At 50.4% G+C, this 20,512-nt stretch overlaps 1 protein-coding gene and 2 pseudogenes across 1 annotated transcript; 2 read left to right on the top strand and 1 right to left on the bottom strand.

The window, feature by feature from the left end:
* Window positions 1-271: 271 nt before the first annotated feature.
* On the bottom strand, window positions 272-11,868 carry Alox12b (arachidonate 12-lipoxygenase, 12R type). The gene is made up of 15 exons (XM_032913335.1): window positions 11,581-11,868; window positions 10,554-10,758; window positions 6,925-7,006; window positions 6,719-6,811; window positions 6,509-6,631; window positions 6,144-6,247; window positions 5,633-5,805; window positions 5,282-5,425; window positions 3,734-3,937; window positions 3,468-3,554; window positions 2,781-2,950; window positions 2,255-2,376; window positions 987-1,087; window positions 612-782; window positions 272-472 (listed from the first exon to the last, which is right to left on the bottom strand). Exons 1-15 carry the CDS (start codon window positions 11,725-11,727, stop codon window positions 293-295), a joined length of 2,106 nt encoding a protein of 701 aa, XP_032769226.1. The 5' UTR covers window positions 11,728-11,868; the 3' UTR covers window positions 272-292.
* Window positions 11,869-12,835: 967 nt separating this feature from the next.
* LOC116908520 lies at window positions 12,836-13,127 on the top strand (annotated as a pseudogene).
* Window positions 13,128-13,730: 603 nt separating this feature from the next.
* Window positions 13,731-17,898, top strand: LOC116910303 (annotated as a pseudogene).
* Window positions 17,899-20,512: the final 2,614 nt, after the last annotated feature.

Genomic DNA, 20,512 nt, shown 5'->3' with positions numbered 1-20,512 from the left:
CAAGCACTACACTGAGGGGACTCCACAGGAGGGGCAGCCTGGCCAAATCTCCAGGGCTGCCTAGCACTAGAACCTGGAAATGGAACCTGGTGCTGCCCTATGCCTACCTGGATGGCAAAGAACAATGTGTCCGAGAATGTGATGATCACTGACGACCCTCCCAAGCTCCCCACCCCTGATCACAACCTGCTGCCCAGTAAACCTCCACATGCTCTCAGACCAGGACAATGTTTGAAGTGATTTTATTGGAAAACAGGAGGCATTGTGTGGCGAGGGAAGGCAGAAGGGTAGACTAGATGGAAATACTGTTCTCGATCAGCACCGGGTCCAGGTAGTAATACGGGAGGTTGAGGCACTTATTGCGCTGGCGGATGTTGTGAGAGATCTGGTTGAGGTTCTGACGAAAAGCCTCCATACTCCTCCGAGGGGCCTCCTCCACAAAATGGATGTCCGGGAAGTGGCCAAGTGGCCGCTGCAGAACAGAGAACCAGATGCTGGGACAAAGACACGCCATCTACCCAATCCTTTCTGCTGCCTCCCACTGCTCCCTGTTCCCGACGCCCCTCAATCATCCTTGCCGCCCGCCTTCCGATGCCCAAGAGCCCCCGCACCCTGTCATCAGGCTCCCGGCAGAGAGTCCAGAGCACCAAGAGCACAATGCATGTGGTCTTCACGTCTGGCAAAGTGTCCATGAATGTCTGCAAAGTAGTCAGCCCCTTGGACTGCATCGGCGGGTTCCTCATGGATGACGGGAAGTTGGGCATCCAAGAAGTGTATTCCAACTAGAGTGGAGTAGAAGATGTTTTCTGGATGAGAAAACATTCAGTTCCCACCAACCAAACCTGGGCAATCCTCTCCGACGGTTGATTTGGACCCCTGCCCCTAAGGCCGTGGTTTGGATCGATGGTGCTGGTTTCCCTGATGGGCCTGCAGGTGGGCGGGGCCTGTTTGGGAGTCCAGGGGCTGAGACTGGCGAGCACCGGTACCTGGCCTGTGTTGACAGCTGCATGCCTCGCTGAGCAGGTGTACATGACCATCGTGACGTATTCGATCAGCTCAGGTACAGTTCGCAAGCAGGTGGGAAAACCTGAGGGATTGTGGAACAGACCGTGCAGTGTTAGTCCTGGACTATGCCTCCCAGCAGAGGGTGCTCCCCATATCTTGTCAATAGTCCAATTGGCTGCTGCGGCTCCCTCAAAGAGCTCTGCCCTCCTGTGGCCAAAAAAACAAAAACAAAACCGGATTCCCCAAGCCAGGCAGGACTGAGTTCAGTCACTTCCAGCCTTTAGCTCACTCTGGAATTCTCTGCGTCCTCACAGCCCTTATCCTCCCCAAGTCCCTGTCACTCCCTCCTGGATTTCAGAACATCGTCCAAAACTGCCCTGTCCATTTGCGTGATCTGATATTCTGACCCATAAGTCTGATCCTTTTGCAGAACTCCCAGTGTCCTCACTCAGGAATGTTCCAAACTCTTCCTTTTTTTTTTTTTTTTTTTTTTTTTTTTTTTTTTCGAGCTGGGGACTGAACCCAGGGCCTTGCGCTTGCTAGGCAAGCGCTCTACCACTGAGCTAAATCCCCAACCCTGTTCCAAACTCTTTAACCGGGGCGTGTGGCTTGGTATCTGCCACCAGGAGTCTGCTTCCCTCCAGCCTCAGCTAGCTGCAGCAGGACAGGTCCCCACCTCCTCGGGCTTCTCCACATGCAGCCCATACCCAGAAGCCCAGCCTCCATGTGCCCCTGCGTCAGGAAAGGACACATGCTGACCTCATGGTACACAGCTCTTGCTAAATGTCACCCAAGAAGCCCAGCTTCACCCAGACCATGCATCCCAACGCCTGCCACGCATCCACCATTCCAAGCTGAATGAGCTGCCCCTCCAGATCCTCCAGATTCCCTCATCCCTGCCTCAGGCTCCCCTAAACTGCTCTGGTTCTACCATAGTGGAGATGCCTATTAGCTCAAACCATCAGCCCAGTCCATGAACATCCTGAGGACAGCACCAGGACCTGTCTTGTTCCCCTTCCCCCCCTCAGAAGCTGGCAGCCGCACATCATAGCTGCTTTGCTAAACATTGACCAAGTGTGTGCCCCCAGCTGCTGCTCTGTGGCCCAGAGCAAGTCTCTGTGAAGATCCTAGGACAGTGTTTGGGCCTTCTTCAGCCACAGGTGAGATAAGTGCAAGCCGGGAAAATCATGGAGGACATGCCTGAGGTGCTCCTTAAGCCCCAGGCTCGTCCGAGCTCCCACACCCGTACCTGAGCTCTCACGCTCCAGGAGACACTCCTTGAATATCTCCTGCACCCAGCACTGCAATTCCGGGTCGCCCTCCACAGCTGCGTCATTCGGGTAATAATAAGTGATGATCTCTGTCACGTACCTGCACGGGAGGTGGAGCCAGTTAAAGTTTCTCCCACAGCCCCCAGGTCACCCTAGCTTTGGCTGGCCTCAGAGTCGCCACCCCAGACCTGTAGTAGCAAGGCCTGTGGAGCAGGTGGAGAGAGTTATGGACAAGGTCAGAACTGCTCAGAGCACTGCCCAGAAAGAGCCAAGGGAGGCCCTAAAGCAGCTCAGAGCCCAGAAAGGGCCTGGGGACCTGTCCGGCAGCGATGGGCTAGAGGCCAAAGCAAGGATAATGGGGTCCCTCAGGCCCAGGAGGCAGATGTATGAACAACCCCAAACCCCAGGTAACCCTCAAGCCCAAGTCCCTAGAAGTCCCCGTACCCCTTCAATACCCCAGGTGTCTGTCCACCTGCGTAGCACCTGCAGCTCTTCCCACCTCACCTCTCCATGGCGTACCACACCGCCAAGCTGTCGTCACGGAAATAATACCCAGGCAGATCCTGAACCCCGCGCTCCACAAAGTCATTGGGGATGCAGAGGCTTTTGTAGGTGAGCTCAGACAGACCCCGAACCATCACCTGTGCGAAGCCCTCTAGGCCCAGGGACATGGCCTTGAGGGAGAAAGAACTACATAAGCATCTGCCTCCTGGGCCTGAGGCCTAAAGGCAGCATTACCTCAGTCCCTCCAGGATTTACCCTAGACCCAGCCTGCCTGAGGTCCAGGGACCCTTACATTCCGAGCCCTGTCTCTTACCACAGATGGCTCCAATTCAAACACTACCCACTGCCCCACTCCCAGAATCCTGTATTTTGTTTTTAAAGATTTTTGCTCTCTCTATGTGTGTGTGTGTGTGCGCGCGTGCGTGTGCACACACATGAACTGTCGCTCTCTTCAGACACACCAGAAGAGGGCATCAGATCCCATTTACAGGGTGGTTGTGAGCCACCACATGGTTGCTGGGAATTGAACTCAGGACCTCTGGGAGAGCAGCCAGTGCTCTTAACCACCATTCTCCATGTCTCCGTTTCTCCAGCCCCCCACTCCCAAGTGAAAGTTCTGCTTTAAGACTAATCACAAAGACCAGAGGAAAACAGCTACGTTGTTGGGGTCAGGGGCAAGAGTCTTACCCTGGCAGAGAGACCCCCTTTGTTGAGAAGGAGGGCCCGCCCAATGCTGTTGATCTGGACGTTGTAGCGAGTGTGAGGAATGAGGAGCTGGACAGGAAGGCAAGGAGGACAGTGAGGAGAGCTAAAATTGCTCCCACTCCTGCACATCAGACATCCTCACTTTGGGAAGTCTCTGGGGATCTCCAGATGCCTCCCAGGGTTCACTGAACCCTCTCTCTCCCCTTGGGGCGGAAGCTTTCAGGACCCTCTTCCCGCTAAACCTTTACCTTATACAGGGGGTGGCACATGGGCAGGTTCCTCAGGAGGGCCAAGCAGAAAGCTTCCCCGATGAGGTGACTCTCCAGCAAGTGGGCAACGGCCTCGTGGCTGTAGAACTCTGCGTAGCGTACCCATGTTTTAGCCAACAGCCAGTCCCACTCAGAATCATTAGGCAGGAAGATGGGACAATCAGGCCCAGGAGTCTGGCTGAGCTAGAGGTGGGGAAAGCAGGAGGGTTGGTGAGAGAAGGAACCTGGCAGGATCCTCCCCTGAAGAAGACAAGCGTTCTGTACTCTGGTCCTTCTGTCTTTGAGCATCTCAGGGTCCTTCTCTCCCCACGGTTGCTTTTGTGCCCTGTGTCTGAAGCAAATTCCTGGACCTGTCTCTCCACAGCAGCTCCCTCTTTCTCTAAGAAGGCAGGTGGGTCTCTGAATTTGAGGCCAGCCTGGTCTAAAGAACAGCCAGGGTGACGGAGAAACCCTGTCTCAAAAACTGAAGGAGGAGGACAAGGAAGGGCGAGAGGAGAAAGAGGAGGAAGAAGAAAGAAGCAGCAGGCAACTCTGGCCGGCGTGGTGACACGCTGAATTCCAGCGCTCTGCAGGCAGAGGAAGATGGCTCTCTATATGGTCCAAGCCAGCCTAGTCTACACAGCGAGCTCTAGGCCAGCTGGGACAAGATTGTAAGCTCCTGGCTGAAGAAAGGAAGAGGGGGAGGAAAGAAGAACAGATGGGGGAGAAGGAAGAAAAGAAAAAGAGGAAGAGGAAGAGGAAGAAAAGGAGAAAAGATCCAGGGAGGGAATGCAGTAACAGCAGGGGGATGGGGCTGGCTCGGAAACTCCCTCTTCTAATAATCCTGCCTACCACAACCTTCATAGCCACCAGGCACTATACAAGGTCAAGGTTGCCCAGCTCCTGGACTTTGGAGGGAGGGGAAGCTATCATTGAAATCTAACCTACATGTTCCACTTATCAGGGCTTGGCTGATACCTCCAGAGAAGAACCTTTTCCTAGTTTGTAAATGATCCTGTGCGGATCCGTGAGGAAGGAACCCCTCAGTTTCTCCCATCAGACCAGACTACTTGGAAGCTACTGAGTCTGAATCCCTCAGTGCTGCACAGAGGTTGCTCTGCAGGAGAATGGATGAACGCCATCAACAAGGCAAGCTCCAACCTCCCAGCCCAGAGACATCTGGTCATCTCTGCACAGCCACAGCACACACACTGTACACCTAGGGACCACAGTGAGTGTACCACAGGGCACTCATTCATATTTTAGCACAAAGTATAATGGTGTAAAAGATGGGTTCATCCCAGGCTCCCTGTGGCCACACACGGATCGGTTTATGTGTACACATGGGCACATTCTCAGATGCACACACAAGGTTGTACACAGGCCTTTACACACGCATACACACTGACATGGACATACAGTTGCCCATATATGAGCAAGTACAGGGCTTACACAGTTGTAAACCTACACAGAGGGATATGTGTGCATACGGGGTCAGCACTGGCCTCATGCTCACACAGTAGCTCCACCCAGACCTTCCCTTCCTACCTGAATGGCAATAGGCATCATGTTACCATCGGGACCAAAGTGCAGCAAGCAGATCGGGGCACAGTGATGCTGCTTCTGACCATTGAGCTCCACCGTGGGGATGCCATCCAAGATGCGGTAGTCAGCCAGGTAAATATTCCCCTTCTGGAGGGGAATCACAATGGGCAAGCAGGTAGTCACTAAGATAGGGCACCTACCCACCAGGCCTTAAGTGCAGAGGGCACTGACCCCAAGGCCCAGTGGCTGGAAAGGTTATAGAAATGAGAGATGTGGGCATAAGTGTGGCTCAATGGACCTTGTCGACGGAGAGGCATGGAGATGATGCCCAGGGCAAGCCAGACAGGGCCTCACCTCCAGCTCTGCCTGCAGGCATGTTCCTTCACCCAGGAATGGGGCCACCATTTCATCTGTAACTGGGAACTTGTCTGGGATCTGCATGCATCTTCGGATCAGGCCTGGGTTGATGCCGTTGAGGTACTGGTACCCAAAGAAGCAATCTTCAGTCCAGTGCTCGGCCACATACTCTGGGAGAATAGCGTAGAATGTCACAACGAAACCCAGCAGCACACCCCACCCCACCCCACCACCCGGAGATGGAGAAACATCAAAAAGACAACAATGGCCATAGAGATGACCCTGGAAGGAGCATGAAGCCCCCAGCTTTGCGTCGAATGTCCAGAGAGACACGGGATGACTATTTTCAAGAAGCCTCAAAAGGGTACGCCCACCATTCTCAAATGGCCCTTCAGTTGCTCCCACTTGAGCCCACTGATCCATCCCATGGAGAGGCCTCTTGCCCCAGAGACCACCTGGCTGCTTCGTGGGGTTTTTTTGGGGGGGGGTGGGATGAGTCACCCCATACCAGAGACGACAGTCTTGGTAGCAGGGAAAATGTTCTTAATGTCCTTTAGTCTCTTCCAAGAGCGTTTGCGATCCACCAGGCCACGCAGCTTGAAGGCCAGTGCCCTAAGAGGTGAAATGCAAGGAGTAACAGGTCAAAAGGAAAGTAGGTACACAGGAAAAATGACAGGACCACCTACTCACCGGGGTCTCTGGGTCCTGGGGGCTCTAAACCCCGTGTTTTGTCTCTAGTTCTGTGCCTGTCTAGTTTCAGGTTTTCTACTCTGTTTTCCCATCTTCCCCAGCCTTTCTGACCTGGAGCCGTTATTCTGAGGGTGGGTGGGTAGGGAGGGTGTCTCTGCAGGTACCCTCTCTCTTAGCACTCACATGGGCCCTAGGCGGTAGAAGAAGGAGGCTGTCTTGACGAAGGAGAAACGAAGATTTAAGTTTAAGAACCTGGTGGCCTTAATGTTGATGAGAATTGGGAATCCTGGAATATAACCATTCCACCTGTGGGAAGAGAACAGGGCTTGAGCTTGTCCAGGGGGGCAGGCACTGGCCTTGTGGAAGGGAGTGGGTGGGTAGGCCAGTTCTTACTCAGGCCGGTTGGGGTTGCGGCACCGTCTGGGAGGAGGATGGTAACTGGGGATGTCCACATAGTTGGGAAGGCCGGGAACAAAGACCCTCCAGCTGCAAAGAGAAACCAAGTTCGTGGCCCTGACACAGAGGCACCACTCCACCCACAACCCCTGGACCTCCCATGGCCTCCTCAGCACTCCAGACCCTTCCGCCCTCCCACTCACTGGTAGAAGTCCTTCTTGGCTCTGATCTCTTCTTGTCTGTGTTCCAAAAGGATGGGAAGTGTGTCATCTGCTGTTGTCTTTCCTGTCGTGAGGCAAGGGGGGATGCTCAAGGGCTGTCCCTCTCCCCTGCCCACCCCTGTTGGCTTCAGAGAGAAGTTCACTTCCACAAACCTCCCCCCACGACCCCATCACCCCACCCCCACCCCTGCCAGCTAACAGGAAGGGGGAGCTAAGATGGGGAAGGCCCCCTTCAAGAGAGGGAGGCTATATCTCACTGCTACAATTTCCCCCATACTCCAGCTATAGCCTTCATGTTTCCCATGGCCTCTTTGGGACCATGGTAACCAATAGTTCTGGAGATTTCACTAGTTACAGGGCACTTTCCAACACACTGTATTTATATTAATAATTTCAGGTACACAGGAGCAACCTAATGCGAGAGATGAATAACCCCTCTCCACAAATCCAAACTACGAAAGTCTGTAGAAATCAACCAACCTCATTGTCTGGGTTCTAAATTTACCTAAGCTACATATATGATTTGCCTGTGGCAGGATTTCCGTATGTTTTCCAAGCTGACCTTGGACTCATGATCTGGCCTCAGCAAGTGCTGGGCTTGAGGCTTGTGCCACTGCGCCTGGCTACACACAGTCTGCACTGAACTAACCTGGCGTACTATAGTTTTCACTACAAATAGTAATATATGTGATTAGGAATTCCCCGATGACAGAAGCTTCCTATAAACGTACGTACGTGTGTGTGTGTGTGTGTGTGTGTGTGTGTGTGTGTGTGTGATATTTCTAATCTAAAAATCCAAAAATGCTTCAAAATCTAAAACTTTTTGTCTGCCAATAAAATGCTACGTGTGGAAAATTCCACACCATGTCCTTATGTCACAGTAAGAAATGCTGTACACTGAAATGCCGTATAAATACCTGCAGCCCAAGGGTAACAGGTACAAATAAAACATAAAGATTAATGATGTTTAGACTTTTAGTCTCATCTCCAAGATAGCAAATATATGCAAACATTTTAAAAATCCAAAACACTTTTGACCCAACGATTTCAGATAAGGAATATCCAACCTGCAGATATAAATATCAATATTTTTTTAATGTGTGCATCTGGGAGGTCTCACTAGTTAAATGCACTTGCTGCTCTTGCAGAGGACCCGGGTTTGGTTCCCAACACTCGAGATCCCTTCTTCTGGCCTATTTGGGTATTGGGCATGCATAAGCATTACATGCAGGAAAAGCATTCATACACATCAGACAAAAATAAATAAATAAATATTTCAAGAGAAAAACATGTGTCTATTATACACATATTTGTACATATATGTGCATACCCACACATGAGCCTACTCATGTCTGCTATGAAGTGGGTTCTGTTGTGCATTCATTTTACAGACGAAGGCGCCAAAACTTAGAAGAAAGGTGCCAAGATGCCCAGGAAATAGATGACTGCGTGGATTGGATGGAGATGGAGATGGGACTCCAGCCCTGCCTTTCTCCAGCCTCTGGCCGACTGCCCAGGCTGCTGTGCGTCATCAGTACAGCACCGCCGTGTCTCGCAGGGCCCTCTCTCTGCTCTCCTCCCCTTTCTTCCATATGCCCCAGCTCCTTCTGTTGCACTCTGGGAATGCTGGTGCCCCCTGGAGTTGTGCAACCCAGATCCCCAACTTGGCTCCATCCCCAGGGCGGGGGCCTCACTCCTTCGAGGGCCCAGCAGATGACTCAGGTCTCCCTGCCCTGGTGTTGCGTGGCAGCCACCCCACCCAACCCCATTCTTGCCCAGCCAGCTGGTATCACCTGCCTGTCCCCTGCCCGTCCCCTTCCATGCCACACAGACCTATCACCATGGGAAGGTACTCTGCGTCCCCAGTGACTCCCATAATGAATGACATCCTCACCCTCCCAGACCAACCTCCCAGGCTCAGCCTCTCCTTTCCCTTGACTTAAGGCTCTATTCCCTCCTCTGAGGAGGATATTCTAGCACAGGCAAATGAATGGGTAGTCTTCTCGGAAAGGATGGGGCTTAGACACGCGCATCCTCAGTTATGTCCCTTCCCACATAGAGACAAGCCTGCAGAAGCTCAAGGGTATAAGAGAAGACATCATCTTGTGGCCCTGCCACAGTCATCCTTAGGAAGCTCACTCAAGTGGTCAGATGAAGGCTTATGGCAGAGGTGGATGTGTGCAGCAAAGGCATTCAGGTCCTATCCTTCTCCCTCAGGAGCAACCACACAGCCCCCAAAGGCCAGGCAGCTTTGCTATGCTACCAGGTCCCGCATCCCCTGGAGAAGCCTGGATGCCTGCATGAATAACAATGTCTCCAGTGGGAGCCAGGGAACCCTTGCTGGGTAGAAAAGCCTATTGAGATTAACAGTGAATCCTGTTAGGAAACCAAGGTATCCCACTGGGGTTGCAGAGTCCTCTGAAGCACATAATGGCCCATTAGCATATGTGTGTGTGTGTACAATATATATATGTATACATTATATAGTATATAGAATATACTACATATACATATATATTAATATATGTATTCTTATGTATTCTTAGTGGTTTCCTAGCTGAACATTATATATATGCACATATATTATGTATATGTGTGCATATGTGTGTATAATATATGTGCATATATTATATAGTATATATACTATACTATTATAGCAATATACTAGTATATATATACATATATACACCTAATATATATGTATTCTTAGTGGTTTTCTAGCTGAACATTATATATACATATCTATATATGTATGTAAATGTATGTGTGTATGTAAAATGTTTAGCTAGGAAACTACTAAAAATATAGCTCAATTGTAAAGTTCTCATCTACCATGCATAAGGCTCTGTGCTCAAATCCTTAGTACCACCAAAAAAAAAAGAAAGACAGAGAGACTGACAGACAGACAGAAAGGCCAATGAGATTGGTTGCTTGGATATGGGTTCTTTCTGCCAAGCCAGATGGCTGAGTTTGATCACCAAGATTCCCATGGTAGAGAGAGCCAACCCCTACAAATTTTTCTTTGACCTACACTGTCATATACAAGGCTTGGCATGGTAGTACACATCTTTAATGCCAGCACTTAGGAGGCAGAGGCAGAAAGATCTCTATGAGATCCTCAGTCGACATAGTGAGCTCTGGGACTATAGAGAGAGGCCCTTTCTCAAGCAAACAATAAAATTTTATACAAGGGCTTAGTGACCTAGTGCTAAGAAACTAGGCTTCTAAATAGAACACAGATCCAGCTGGAACAAGGGAGCATATTACTATAGAAACGGAATCCTGCTCCAGAAAGTCTCAGAGATCCTTATAGCACACCAGGCATCCAATAGGAGTCAAGAAAGAGTGGAGCAGGAAGGGGAAGAGTGATCCGGGAACAGTCTCTGCATGTTGCTGATCGCACTCATGCCTCGTGCGCTTGGGTTCCTCTAGTATGTAGCCCCAAGCTGAGCCCAGAGCAGCAATGGGGACTGGGGCTGGTCATGGTGAAGGTCTCTGGACTTCCTAATGTCTGATTGGCTTGGTAGGAACCTGGAGTAGCCACTCTGGAGTAGCTGGGCAAGAGGAGTTAAGGAAACTTGCTGCATAGGATAAGGTTGGCGCTGGCTCACCTGTGGCCTCCCGGAGTGACAGGGTCTCATAGCCATCCATCCACTGGTAAGCTGGGAAGTGGTAGACGCGACAGTTGGGAGCGCAGATCTGCACATAGTTGCAGTACCAGGGGTCCTTGGGTAAGAAGGAATGAGGCTCTTTGTGCAGACGGATGATGATGAGCTCCCCCAGGTCCTGCTGGCACTGCACTGTGTAGTCATCCACCTGCACAGAACATGGGACTAAGGAGTGCACAGAGCAAGGATAATGAGAGGACGAAGATGTGAATCCTCTGACTTGGCTGTCCTCCGCTGGGCCCACCTACCCAGGATAGGAAAGGACCCAATCTTATCCATCCTTCCCAGATCGTAAGGTCCCGGCCCCAGTCACTCGAAGCCTCAGGAACTATTTAGAATCTTTGGAACCTGTGTACAAAAGAGTCAACGCCCAGGACTTCCTAGCATCCTGCAGTCCTGGAGTGGAAAGCAGAGTCTCCCCCCTGTCCCCCAGGCCCGTCTTCCACTTCTCAAGGAAGATGTAGGAATTCAGAAGTGGCCACACAGATGGAGGAGCCTATTCAGGTCACATAGGAACAAAAGGCCATCAAAATCACAGAGTGGCTTCCATCAGGGCAAAGCAGGTCCCCACTGGCCAGGCTGGTCTGATGCCATTTGAAGTCACAGAGAATCCAATGCAAATCGCAGCCAGTTGTGATGCAACTTGGCGGAGGAAGCGTGAGTAAGGATGGGAGAGAGGAGATGGAAAGGGACCTTAAAGTGTGGAGGAGAACTGAGAGAAGTGGATGAGCTCAGAGAGAAGGGGGAAGAAAAAGAAGGGAGAAGAATATATTGGTTGGAAGGTATGAGAGAAGAGAGAGCAGAGGATGAATGGAGAGTAGGGGGAGAGCTAGGGAGCCACTTGGGAGCCACAGCGTCACAGCTGTCCTTGGTTCTCCAGTCCCTTGGTCCAGCTCTGGCTACCTCCGGGATGCCTCCATCCACCCCAAGCCTCCATCCATCCTGGTGACACACATGCGCGCGCACTTACGGCCCCTGTGGCAAAGTCTCTCCCAAAGTGGTTCAACCGCTGCTTATGGCTCTCTCCTTGGGTGCCCACGATGGTCAGGGAAATTGAGTCCAGCGTCCCCGAAAAGAAGTCAGTGCCCGTGGCCACCTTGACTTTGTAGGTGGCCATGGCCGCTCTTCAGGAGGCAAGAGAGGGCTCAATCCCGGACACTATGGTTAGGGCCACGCAGTTAGAAACGAGGTAGGGAAGGGAAGCCAGACAGCGAAGAGTGATGAAGCAGTCAGCGATGGAGCAGTCAGTGATGGAGCAGTCAGCGGGAACCACTGTCCTGCGAATGCCTCTGGAGCGGCGAGCAGCTGCTGCCCTTGGCGGGCGGGATGTGAGCCAGGCAGGTGAGGCGGGGCCGGACCAGTGGCCGGTGAGCAGGCGACTGAGCTTGAGACCTATAGGAGCTGATGGGGAGGAACCGCAGGCAGGGCGCTGGGTCTGCCTCTGAGAGGGCGGATGAAAGATGCTGCGGCTGAAGCAGCCTTCAGGGTGTGGGAGCTGTCCAGGCTGAGCCAGGGCCCCCGGGAAGTTGGGGGAGGGGGCGGGGCAGTGACTTCAGATCTTTATCAAACTAATAAGCGCTTCCCTCCCGTTCGCCCCCATTGGCTGCAGCGACAGGTACCCATGCTGAACTTGGCCAAAATCAGAAGTGACCTGCTTTGGAAGGCATGGGGAGTGTGATACAGATATGCTGTACAGTTTCCGTCTGCTATTTAGCGTTAGAACACAGGACCTGCATACACATTGGGAAGAATGTCGAGGCTGGGGGGTTAGGGGAGGACTAAAGATCACAAGGGATTAGAGATGCCCTACAGAGCTCCAGGGTAGAAAGGTTTGGAGCTGGAAGTGGGTATCTGTCGCTTCCTTCCTAGTCAGTATTTACTTAGGATTAGTGAATTAGTGTTTAGTGAACACACAGAGGACAGTTGAGTGAAAAGTTGAGGCAGGAGAATAAGACTAAAGAACTGGGAGTGCAGTTCATTGGCAGAGAACTTGCAGAGTGCGAGAGACCCTGGGTTCAATCCTTAAACCCTCAGAAGGAACCAGGCTAGAGTCAGGCATGGTGGTCCATACCTCAAATTCCAGCTACTTGGGTGGCTGAGACAAGAGTCTCTCTCTAATGCCTGAGTTACAAAGGAAGATCATCATCTCACAAAAAGAAAGAAAGGAAGGGACGGGGGTGACATTCAGCCAGTGGTTCGGGGAGACAAACCTTCCACCTTAGACCATGGCCAAGCTCATCCATAACTTGGCGGAGAAGGCACTGTTGATGGTGGCCGCCGCGATTGGCCACATTTTGGCACTACGCCAAAGTTGAGCTGGTTCCCCCAACCCCTGGTGAAATCCCTACAGCTATTCAGAGCATGAAAAAAATAATTCACAGTGCTAAAGCTGGTAGCTTCAAAGACCTTCCAGTTAAGGAAACCGGGCTGAATGGTTTGGTGGCCACTGAGGTGTGGATGTGGTTTTATATCGGAGAGATCATAGGCAAACATGGCGTTGTTGGCTATGGTGTTTGAAGACCAATCTTTAACTTCTGATTTGAGTTCTTATCGTGGACCATGTGTAATGAGATTGCTATCTGAATAAAATGCTAGCTGTGGAAAACGAAAGAAAGAAAGAAAGGAAGGAAGGAAGGAAGGAAGGAAGGAAGAAAGAAAGTTAAAATTGAAAAAAGAACTTTGCCTTAGATGTGTGGGTGTCTATGTGTGAGTACTTGGGCATGTGGGTGCTGGGAGTTGAACCCCAGTCCACTGGAAAAGCAGCAGTTCTCTTAACTGCTGAGCTGTACCAGTCTCCAGATTAAGGTATTTTACAGATAAATGCCCTAGAGATTATAGGGAGTGAAAGATACCATCCTCATTCAGACGTGAGGTGCTTTCTTAACCCATGGATCTGAAGTCTCAGAACGGACTAAACTTGGCACCTCTTAGACGGTTCAGACCAGTGAGTCCTTTTGGAATGGGGAAACCATGTAGGCAGTTAGAATGTTCTCGCCGCTGATTGGCTCATCTATAGGGCACTTGACATATTTTACTGTATCTATGCTGTTCTTCAGTTTTGTAAAGAACATACTCTTACCAAGGAACTCTAAACAGAACAGAAACAATACGCTGGTCATGATGACTCATGCCTTTAAGTCCAGCACGCTGGAGGCACAGGTAGGTGAACCTCTGTGAGTTCAAAGCCAGCCTGGTCTACATAGCAAATTGCAGGTCAGCCAGGACCAGATAGTGAGATGCTGTCAGAAAACCAAAAAACAAAAACCAGAAACAACAACAAAGTCACCAGAATGGAAGGAAGGAGAAGGGAGCCAGCAATGGTCCCGTGGGTCAGTGTACTTCCCTGTGAATCTAGTGACCTGATCTGAGCTTAGGTCCCTGGGCCCACATGGTCCAAGGAAAGAACTGACTTGCGAAAGTTGACCTCTGACCCCATCCATGAACTCTGGCACATACTCTCACATATATGCTCACACACACACATCAAATAAATATCTTTTAGAAAGAACTGGAATGACAGTTAGGATCGAATGAGGTCTTAGTTGATCAGAAACCTAGCCTTCTCTTATCTCTCATCTCAGAGCCCACTCTTCCAAGCATCTCAGACTCCTGGGGACTTAATGACCTTGAGACTTACTGACCACCGCGATGAGGACAAACAAGCTTATTTATTCAATATGATTTTGGATATTAAATAATCTGGAGAAAATAAATCTGAAATAGGATATTGAGATCAGGGGACCAGGACTAGTTTCTGACTTTAAAAAAACAAAACTTAAACTCTAGCATAGGGAAGAACTAGGGACAGACGGCACCTTGAGGTACGGAGCAGGGGTGGGAGCTGACAGGAGCAGTGGTGATGGGAGATCTGACTTCTGCTCCCACCAGATAGTGTCTGAGACCCAGGGAGAGTGAGGAGAGAGTCACGGCAGCATCTTCTGGAACTGCCCTCTTCCGGTCCACCTCCCAGGGCAGCTCAACCAGGAAGTACCAGCTCTGGTTTCCTCCCCGGTGTCACCCTCCTGTCACCATCAAGGAAAGGTTGCACAGTGACCATGCCAACTCAGGGACAAAGAGTCAGACCCTGAGACAGAGAGAAGGTAACCGGTAGTTCCGGGTTGGAAGAGGGAAGGGATTGTGACTGCCATTCAGGTCCAGTTTGGAAACAGGAATGTGGTTGGGGCTAGGAACTGAAATGACTTTTTCATGACTCAAATCTGCTTAGGTCACCGGGTGCTGCCCACCGTGCCCCATCAGGCCTGACAGCATCTCTCCCTTGCCTTTGGGATGATACCACGTAGCATGCATTTTCTTCATTCACCAGCCCCTGTTGCGCGCGCAGCTCTGTATCCGGCTTGGAGAACATAGCGTAACCAAAACAAACTGTGCACCCATGGAGCTAACATTCTAATGAGGGAGCTAGATAACATTACATAACTGCCAAAGAAATTAAATAACATCAAGTGGCAGTAAATGTTGAAGGGGGAAACATAAACCGGGGAGGGGGGCTTGGGCTTCGGTTCCAGCGACGTGGTTAAACGCACCAAGAAGGTCGGGATCATCGGGAAATACGGGGACCCTGCTATGGTGCCTCCCTCTGGAAAATGGTGAAGAAAATTGAAATCAGCCAGCACACCAAGTACACTTGCTCCTTCTGTGGCAAGACCAAAATGAAGAGACGAGCCGTTGGCATCTGGCACTGTGGTTCTTGCGTGAAAACAGCGGCCGACGGGGCCTGGACCCACAATACCACTTCTGCAGTCACAGCGAAGTCTGCCATCAGAAGACTGAAGGAACCAGTAGACCAGCCCTTCCTACCGTCTGAGACCTGCCTGGCCTGCAATAAACGGGTTAAGATACAGAAGGAAAAAAAAATGGGGAGGGGACCTGATGCAGCACAGAGTCATACAGAGGCGCCGGAAGCAGTTACAGTGCTTGCCTACTAGGTTCAAGCCCTGGATTTAATCCCCGCACTGGAAAAGAAAAAGAAAAGGAAAATAAACTGGGGCTTTTGTAAGGGGGGCTCGGTTTAATCACAAATGGCTCTTGGCAGTACCCTCAGCATTGCCTCATATCCATTTGATTACATAGCCTGTAACTTATTCGGTTTGCTTTTCTCCTTGTCTCCTGCCGTGTTACCTGACGCCAAGGAGACTCTTGAAATATGAATCTTTGTATTTTTTTTAAGATCTGTTTTATTTTTAAACAGGAACAGGTAGTTATGAGATATCTGACATGGTTGCTGGGACTCCAACCCAAGCACTCAGGAAGAACAGTTCTTGCTCTTAAACACTGAGCTGTCTTTCCAGCCCCGAAACGTAATGATCGGGTGGATTAACAATGAGATAATGGCCCCTGGATGGTGGTGGCACATGCCTTTAATTCAAGCACTAGGAGGCAGAGGCAGGTGGATCTCTGAGTCTAAGGCCAGCCTGGTCTACAGAACAAGTTCCAGAATAGCCAGGGATACACGGTGAAACCCTGTCTTGAACAACAAAAAAACAGAATGGGAGGAGGAGAAGGACAACAGAGCTGGGGGTGGATGAATCACAGAGTAAAGCTGGGTCAAACTACGTTCTGGAGGAGCCATGGAGGCAAGGAATGGGTTAAGGAGAAGGATGAAGAGGAGCAAACTGAGGATGAAGGTCCTAGACTAACTTCTAGGTGGCTGGCAGGCTGTTTCGTCCCCCTAGGCACAACGCCATCCTAGGCTGAGGACAGGAGCTGTTCAGCCGGTCAGGCCCGCCCTCCTGGGCTGTGTTCAGCCACCCTCATGACTCTGTGGATGCTCAGAACCTGAATATGCAAATGTTCACCTCACCAATAATCCATGCAAACTTTCCTAGCCACTCCCCAACCCTGGAGACTGTGCCTCCAGGGGGCTGCTAAATGAGGGTGCTGCTGGCAGGGATAAACTGAGACTCAAGGACTTGGGAAACGTCATCCCAGGTTCCTTGGGGGATTCCAAATCATAGGACACGGAGGATAAGAGGCCCAACTGTAACCTAATCCAGTAGTAAGATGGGTAGGTGGGAATGAGGAGGTAGGGGGTCCTGGGGATCCTGGAGGACTGGATAGGAGAGGCTTGGGAGAGAGACAGAATGTGACTGAGGTATAAAAGAAGATGCGTGGCCTTGCATAGAAAGATTATTTCTACCCCTGAAAAGCTGTCTCCAATTATGACCCAGTAGCAACAAGTCTCAAGAGAGAGAGAGAGAGAGAGAGAGAGAGAGAGAGAGAGAGAGAGAGAGCGCAGCGCACACCTTTAATCTCAGCTCTCAGAAGGCAGAGGCAGGTGGATCTCTGAATCCAAGGCCAGCCTGGTCTAGCCTGGTCTACAGAGTGGAGTGAGTTCCAGGACAAGCAGGGCTACATTGAGACAACCCATCTTAAAAAAATAAATAAATAAAAAGTAGAAAAAAATCCCTCTAAGCCTAAGTCAACCCATTTACCCTCAAAGCTGGAGTGACCCCTCTGGCTTTGATCCAGCTTCAAGTCTCAGGTGAAATTTATGTTCCTCAGGAGAAAAAAAAAAAAAAAAAAAAAAAGCCCAGATGTAGTAAAATACGTGAGTGTGGCCAGGAACGTGGGGCCAGGACTGAAGCTCGGTCTTGGACGGGATCAGGCATACGGATACGAACAGGCACTCCCCATTTGTGACCCAAACTTGGATGCATAACTCTAGGTAGGTGCTCACAGAAGAACTGGTTCTCCTGGACCAGGGGTGGGACCGGCAAATGTGAGAGGCCCTGGAATAGATGTGAATTTGCAGGGGAGGCTCCTGACGCCCACCTACACTAGAAGCTAGGTCTTCACTGTTGGGGCACCCCCCACACACCTTGCCCCACCCCAAGCCTGAAAGGCTGGTAACAACCCCTGGGGCCCCACTCCTCTGGAACAAAGAGGACAAAATCAAATCATACCTGTCTCTTGCTTAAAAAGCATCACCCTTCTAACCATAGACGGGGACCTGGGTGACCCAGCATCTTGTTATAGCCACTTTGGCTTCCATTCTGTCTCTGGAACATATGCCCTTGATTTGTAACACTTCCCTCCAAACTGTTTTCAGGGTAGTGTGTGTGTTTGCTGTTTGTTGGTTGGTTGTTGGTTGGTTGGTTTCATTGTTTGTTTTTGTCTTGCCATCTGGGTCTCATCTCAGTTTCCCCACTTCCTTGGCAGACCTTCGCCAGCCACCATACACAAGTCCTACCCTCCGGTCACACCAGCGTGTGCCGCCTGGTTTGTGTCTGACTACATTTGCCACCACCTGAAAGCACTCCTCTGTTGACGTGATGTTTGTCCATCTCTCCACTAACTGCAGGCAGCCTGGGGAATTCTGGGTTGCTTCCCTGAAGTTTCGAGCAAAGGTAGGGAGACAGAGTCATGAGTCAAGCAGGTCCTAAAACACCAGCGCAGGGAGGGACTTTCCAGGGCTTCTTCCCATTTCTCTGACAGATTTGGACCTCTGTGGTGGGGAAACTTGTTCAAGGCTGGCAGAGAAGAGACTGGCATGTGTCTTACTGTGACAATTAGCCTTCTCACTGATGGGAAATCCAGCCTGCGTGCTAGAACAGCCCCATTAGACAGAGGCGCAGAGCAAGGCTGAGCCTCTCCTGCATCTCCCCTTCGGACGTGCTGAGTCAGGGAAGAAGTCCTCCATGCCACCAGGTGTGTCTTCTCAATAAATCTCCTCCAAAGCCGGCTCTCCGAGAAACCAGATTCCAGCATCCACCCTAGTCCCTCCCTCTCCTGCTCAGGGGCACTTCTCAGGGCGGGTAGGCCTGCTGCTGGAAGCTTGGTGCTGCACAAGGAATGGTCCCCTTTCGGGAGACAGCTGCCTGTGCAGTGGCCTGAAAAAGGTCAGGGATAAAGGGGTCTCTATTTTCCTCCCATCATAGCCCAGCTGGCCACAAGAGGGCACCCCTAGCATTTCTTAGTGCTAAAGGAAAACATTTTTTTAGCAAAATCCCTGGGCTCTTCAGACAGAATATCCCCCACACCTCTGTATACGCAGTAGTGTGGAGATTCCACTCTTCCAGAATCAGGAAAAAACAATCCAGTCTTTGCCACAGTTTGTATGCATCAACACACACACACATACACACACATACACACACACACACATGCATGTACATACACACACCATACATGCATATACACACACCACACATACAAGCACATACATACATGCATACATACACACACACCATACATACATGCATATACATACACACATATACACACACACATATATACAAACATATATACCATATACACACACAACTCACACACCAAACACACTACACATAAACAATTCACACACACACACACAGCACACAGATATATACACACATAAACACACAACACATACACCATACACACCATACACCCACAACACACACCACACACACACACACACACACACACACACTTCAATGAAGACAAGGGGTTTGTTTAAATTCAGAGATTCTGGGACTATAAGAAGATGGGGGAAGGAACAGGCAGTGCATTTTCCTGGCTCTGTGAGACACTCCTTATTTGAACATTTCAATGCAGCTGAAGGAAGCTGGCAACGGTCTGAGATGAAGTCAAGAGACCCTGTGCAGCCTACTAAAGCTCTGGACCATAGGGGACACAGAGTTGACACTAATTATTCTGACTCTAAAGTTGATTCCCCTGTCACCAGAGGAGGGTTTGGTCAGGCACAGAATGTAACTTAGGGAACCAAGGAGGAGACATACCTCTGCCCCCTCCCCAAAGGCACTAGGAGCAGGGGCCATATGCCAAAATTAGGAAGCAGTTGCAGGATGATTGATGGCTTGCGGCTAACATGGGCTACATGGCAAGACAGAAGGGGAACAGCACCGGGGAGAGAATGTGGGCAGCTGCTTGAGGCTCTCAGACCTTCATTTTAAAAGACTATGTGGGTTTCTGCTGCTGAACTCTGAGGGCAGATTTCTGGGGCTTGCTGGGAACAGGACTTCTAAAAAAAAGCAAGTATGTCCGGAAGACTGTGGTGAAGGCCACTTTTGCTGGCTACGAGTGAGGTCTCTGGAACCAATGAGAACACACGGCTCTTCTTAAAATGGAAGGCCTTTATGCCCAAGATGAAACAGAGTTCTACTTAGGCAAGAGGTGTGCTTATGTGTACAATGCAAAAAACAATACAGTGACTCCTGGAAGAGTGATCTGGGGAAAACCAAACAAAACCAGAGCGATCTGGGGAAAGTAACTCAGGCCCATGGAAACAGTGGCATGGTTCGTGCCAAATTCCGAAGCCACCTTCCTGCAAAGGCCATTGGACACAGAATCCGTGTGATGCTGTACCCATCCCGGATTTAAACTAATGGAGAGTAAATAAATAAAAGTAAAAAAAAAGAAAGACTATGTGATTGAAAGGGAAAAGGAAACTGCTCAGATTCACCCAGTCCAGTCAGGGGAGGCTAAATCACAAATAGTCCCACAGATTTCAACAGCTTCACCAACATCCAACTCAGTCAGCCGCACCTCTCCTCAAGTCCCTCAGACACACGGATGAACGTCATCGCCACTATAATAACGTCAACGACCAGAATACAGAAGCAGAGAATTCCAGATCGTCTCCATGAAGACGGAGGTGATAACACCACTTCTGCACGTAAGTCAGCCCAAACTTTTACATGCGACTCCACCCATGCACAAGAAGGCCGGGGTGAGTTCTGTACGTGTCCAGGAGCGGGACTGGATTTAAGTAGCACCACTAACAGTACCACACCCAGAACTCAGAGGCTCAGAGGCTCAGAGGCTTTGCAAAACGCCTGGTCTCTTCCTGATAATCCTTTGGGTCCGGCGATTCCCTCTGATCCTGATACCTCACTCCAGGAAGTAAAGGTAGGAACAGTAGACTGGATGGTAGAGCGAAT

This window comes from Rattus rattus, chromosome 9 (assembly GCF_011064425.1).
Source record: "Rattus rattus isolate New Zealand chromosome 9, Rrattus_CSIRO_v1, whole genome shotgun sequence".
In the NCBI taxonomy this organism is placed as follows: domain Eukaryota; kingdom Metazoa; phylum Chordata; class Mammalia; order Rodentia; family Muridae; genus Rattus; species Rattus rattus.
The sequence above is the reverse complement of the archived record's forward strand: the minus strand, read 5'-3'. Positions and strand labels throughout refer to the sequence as shown.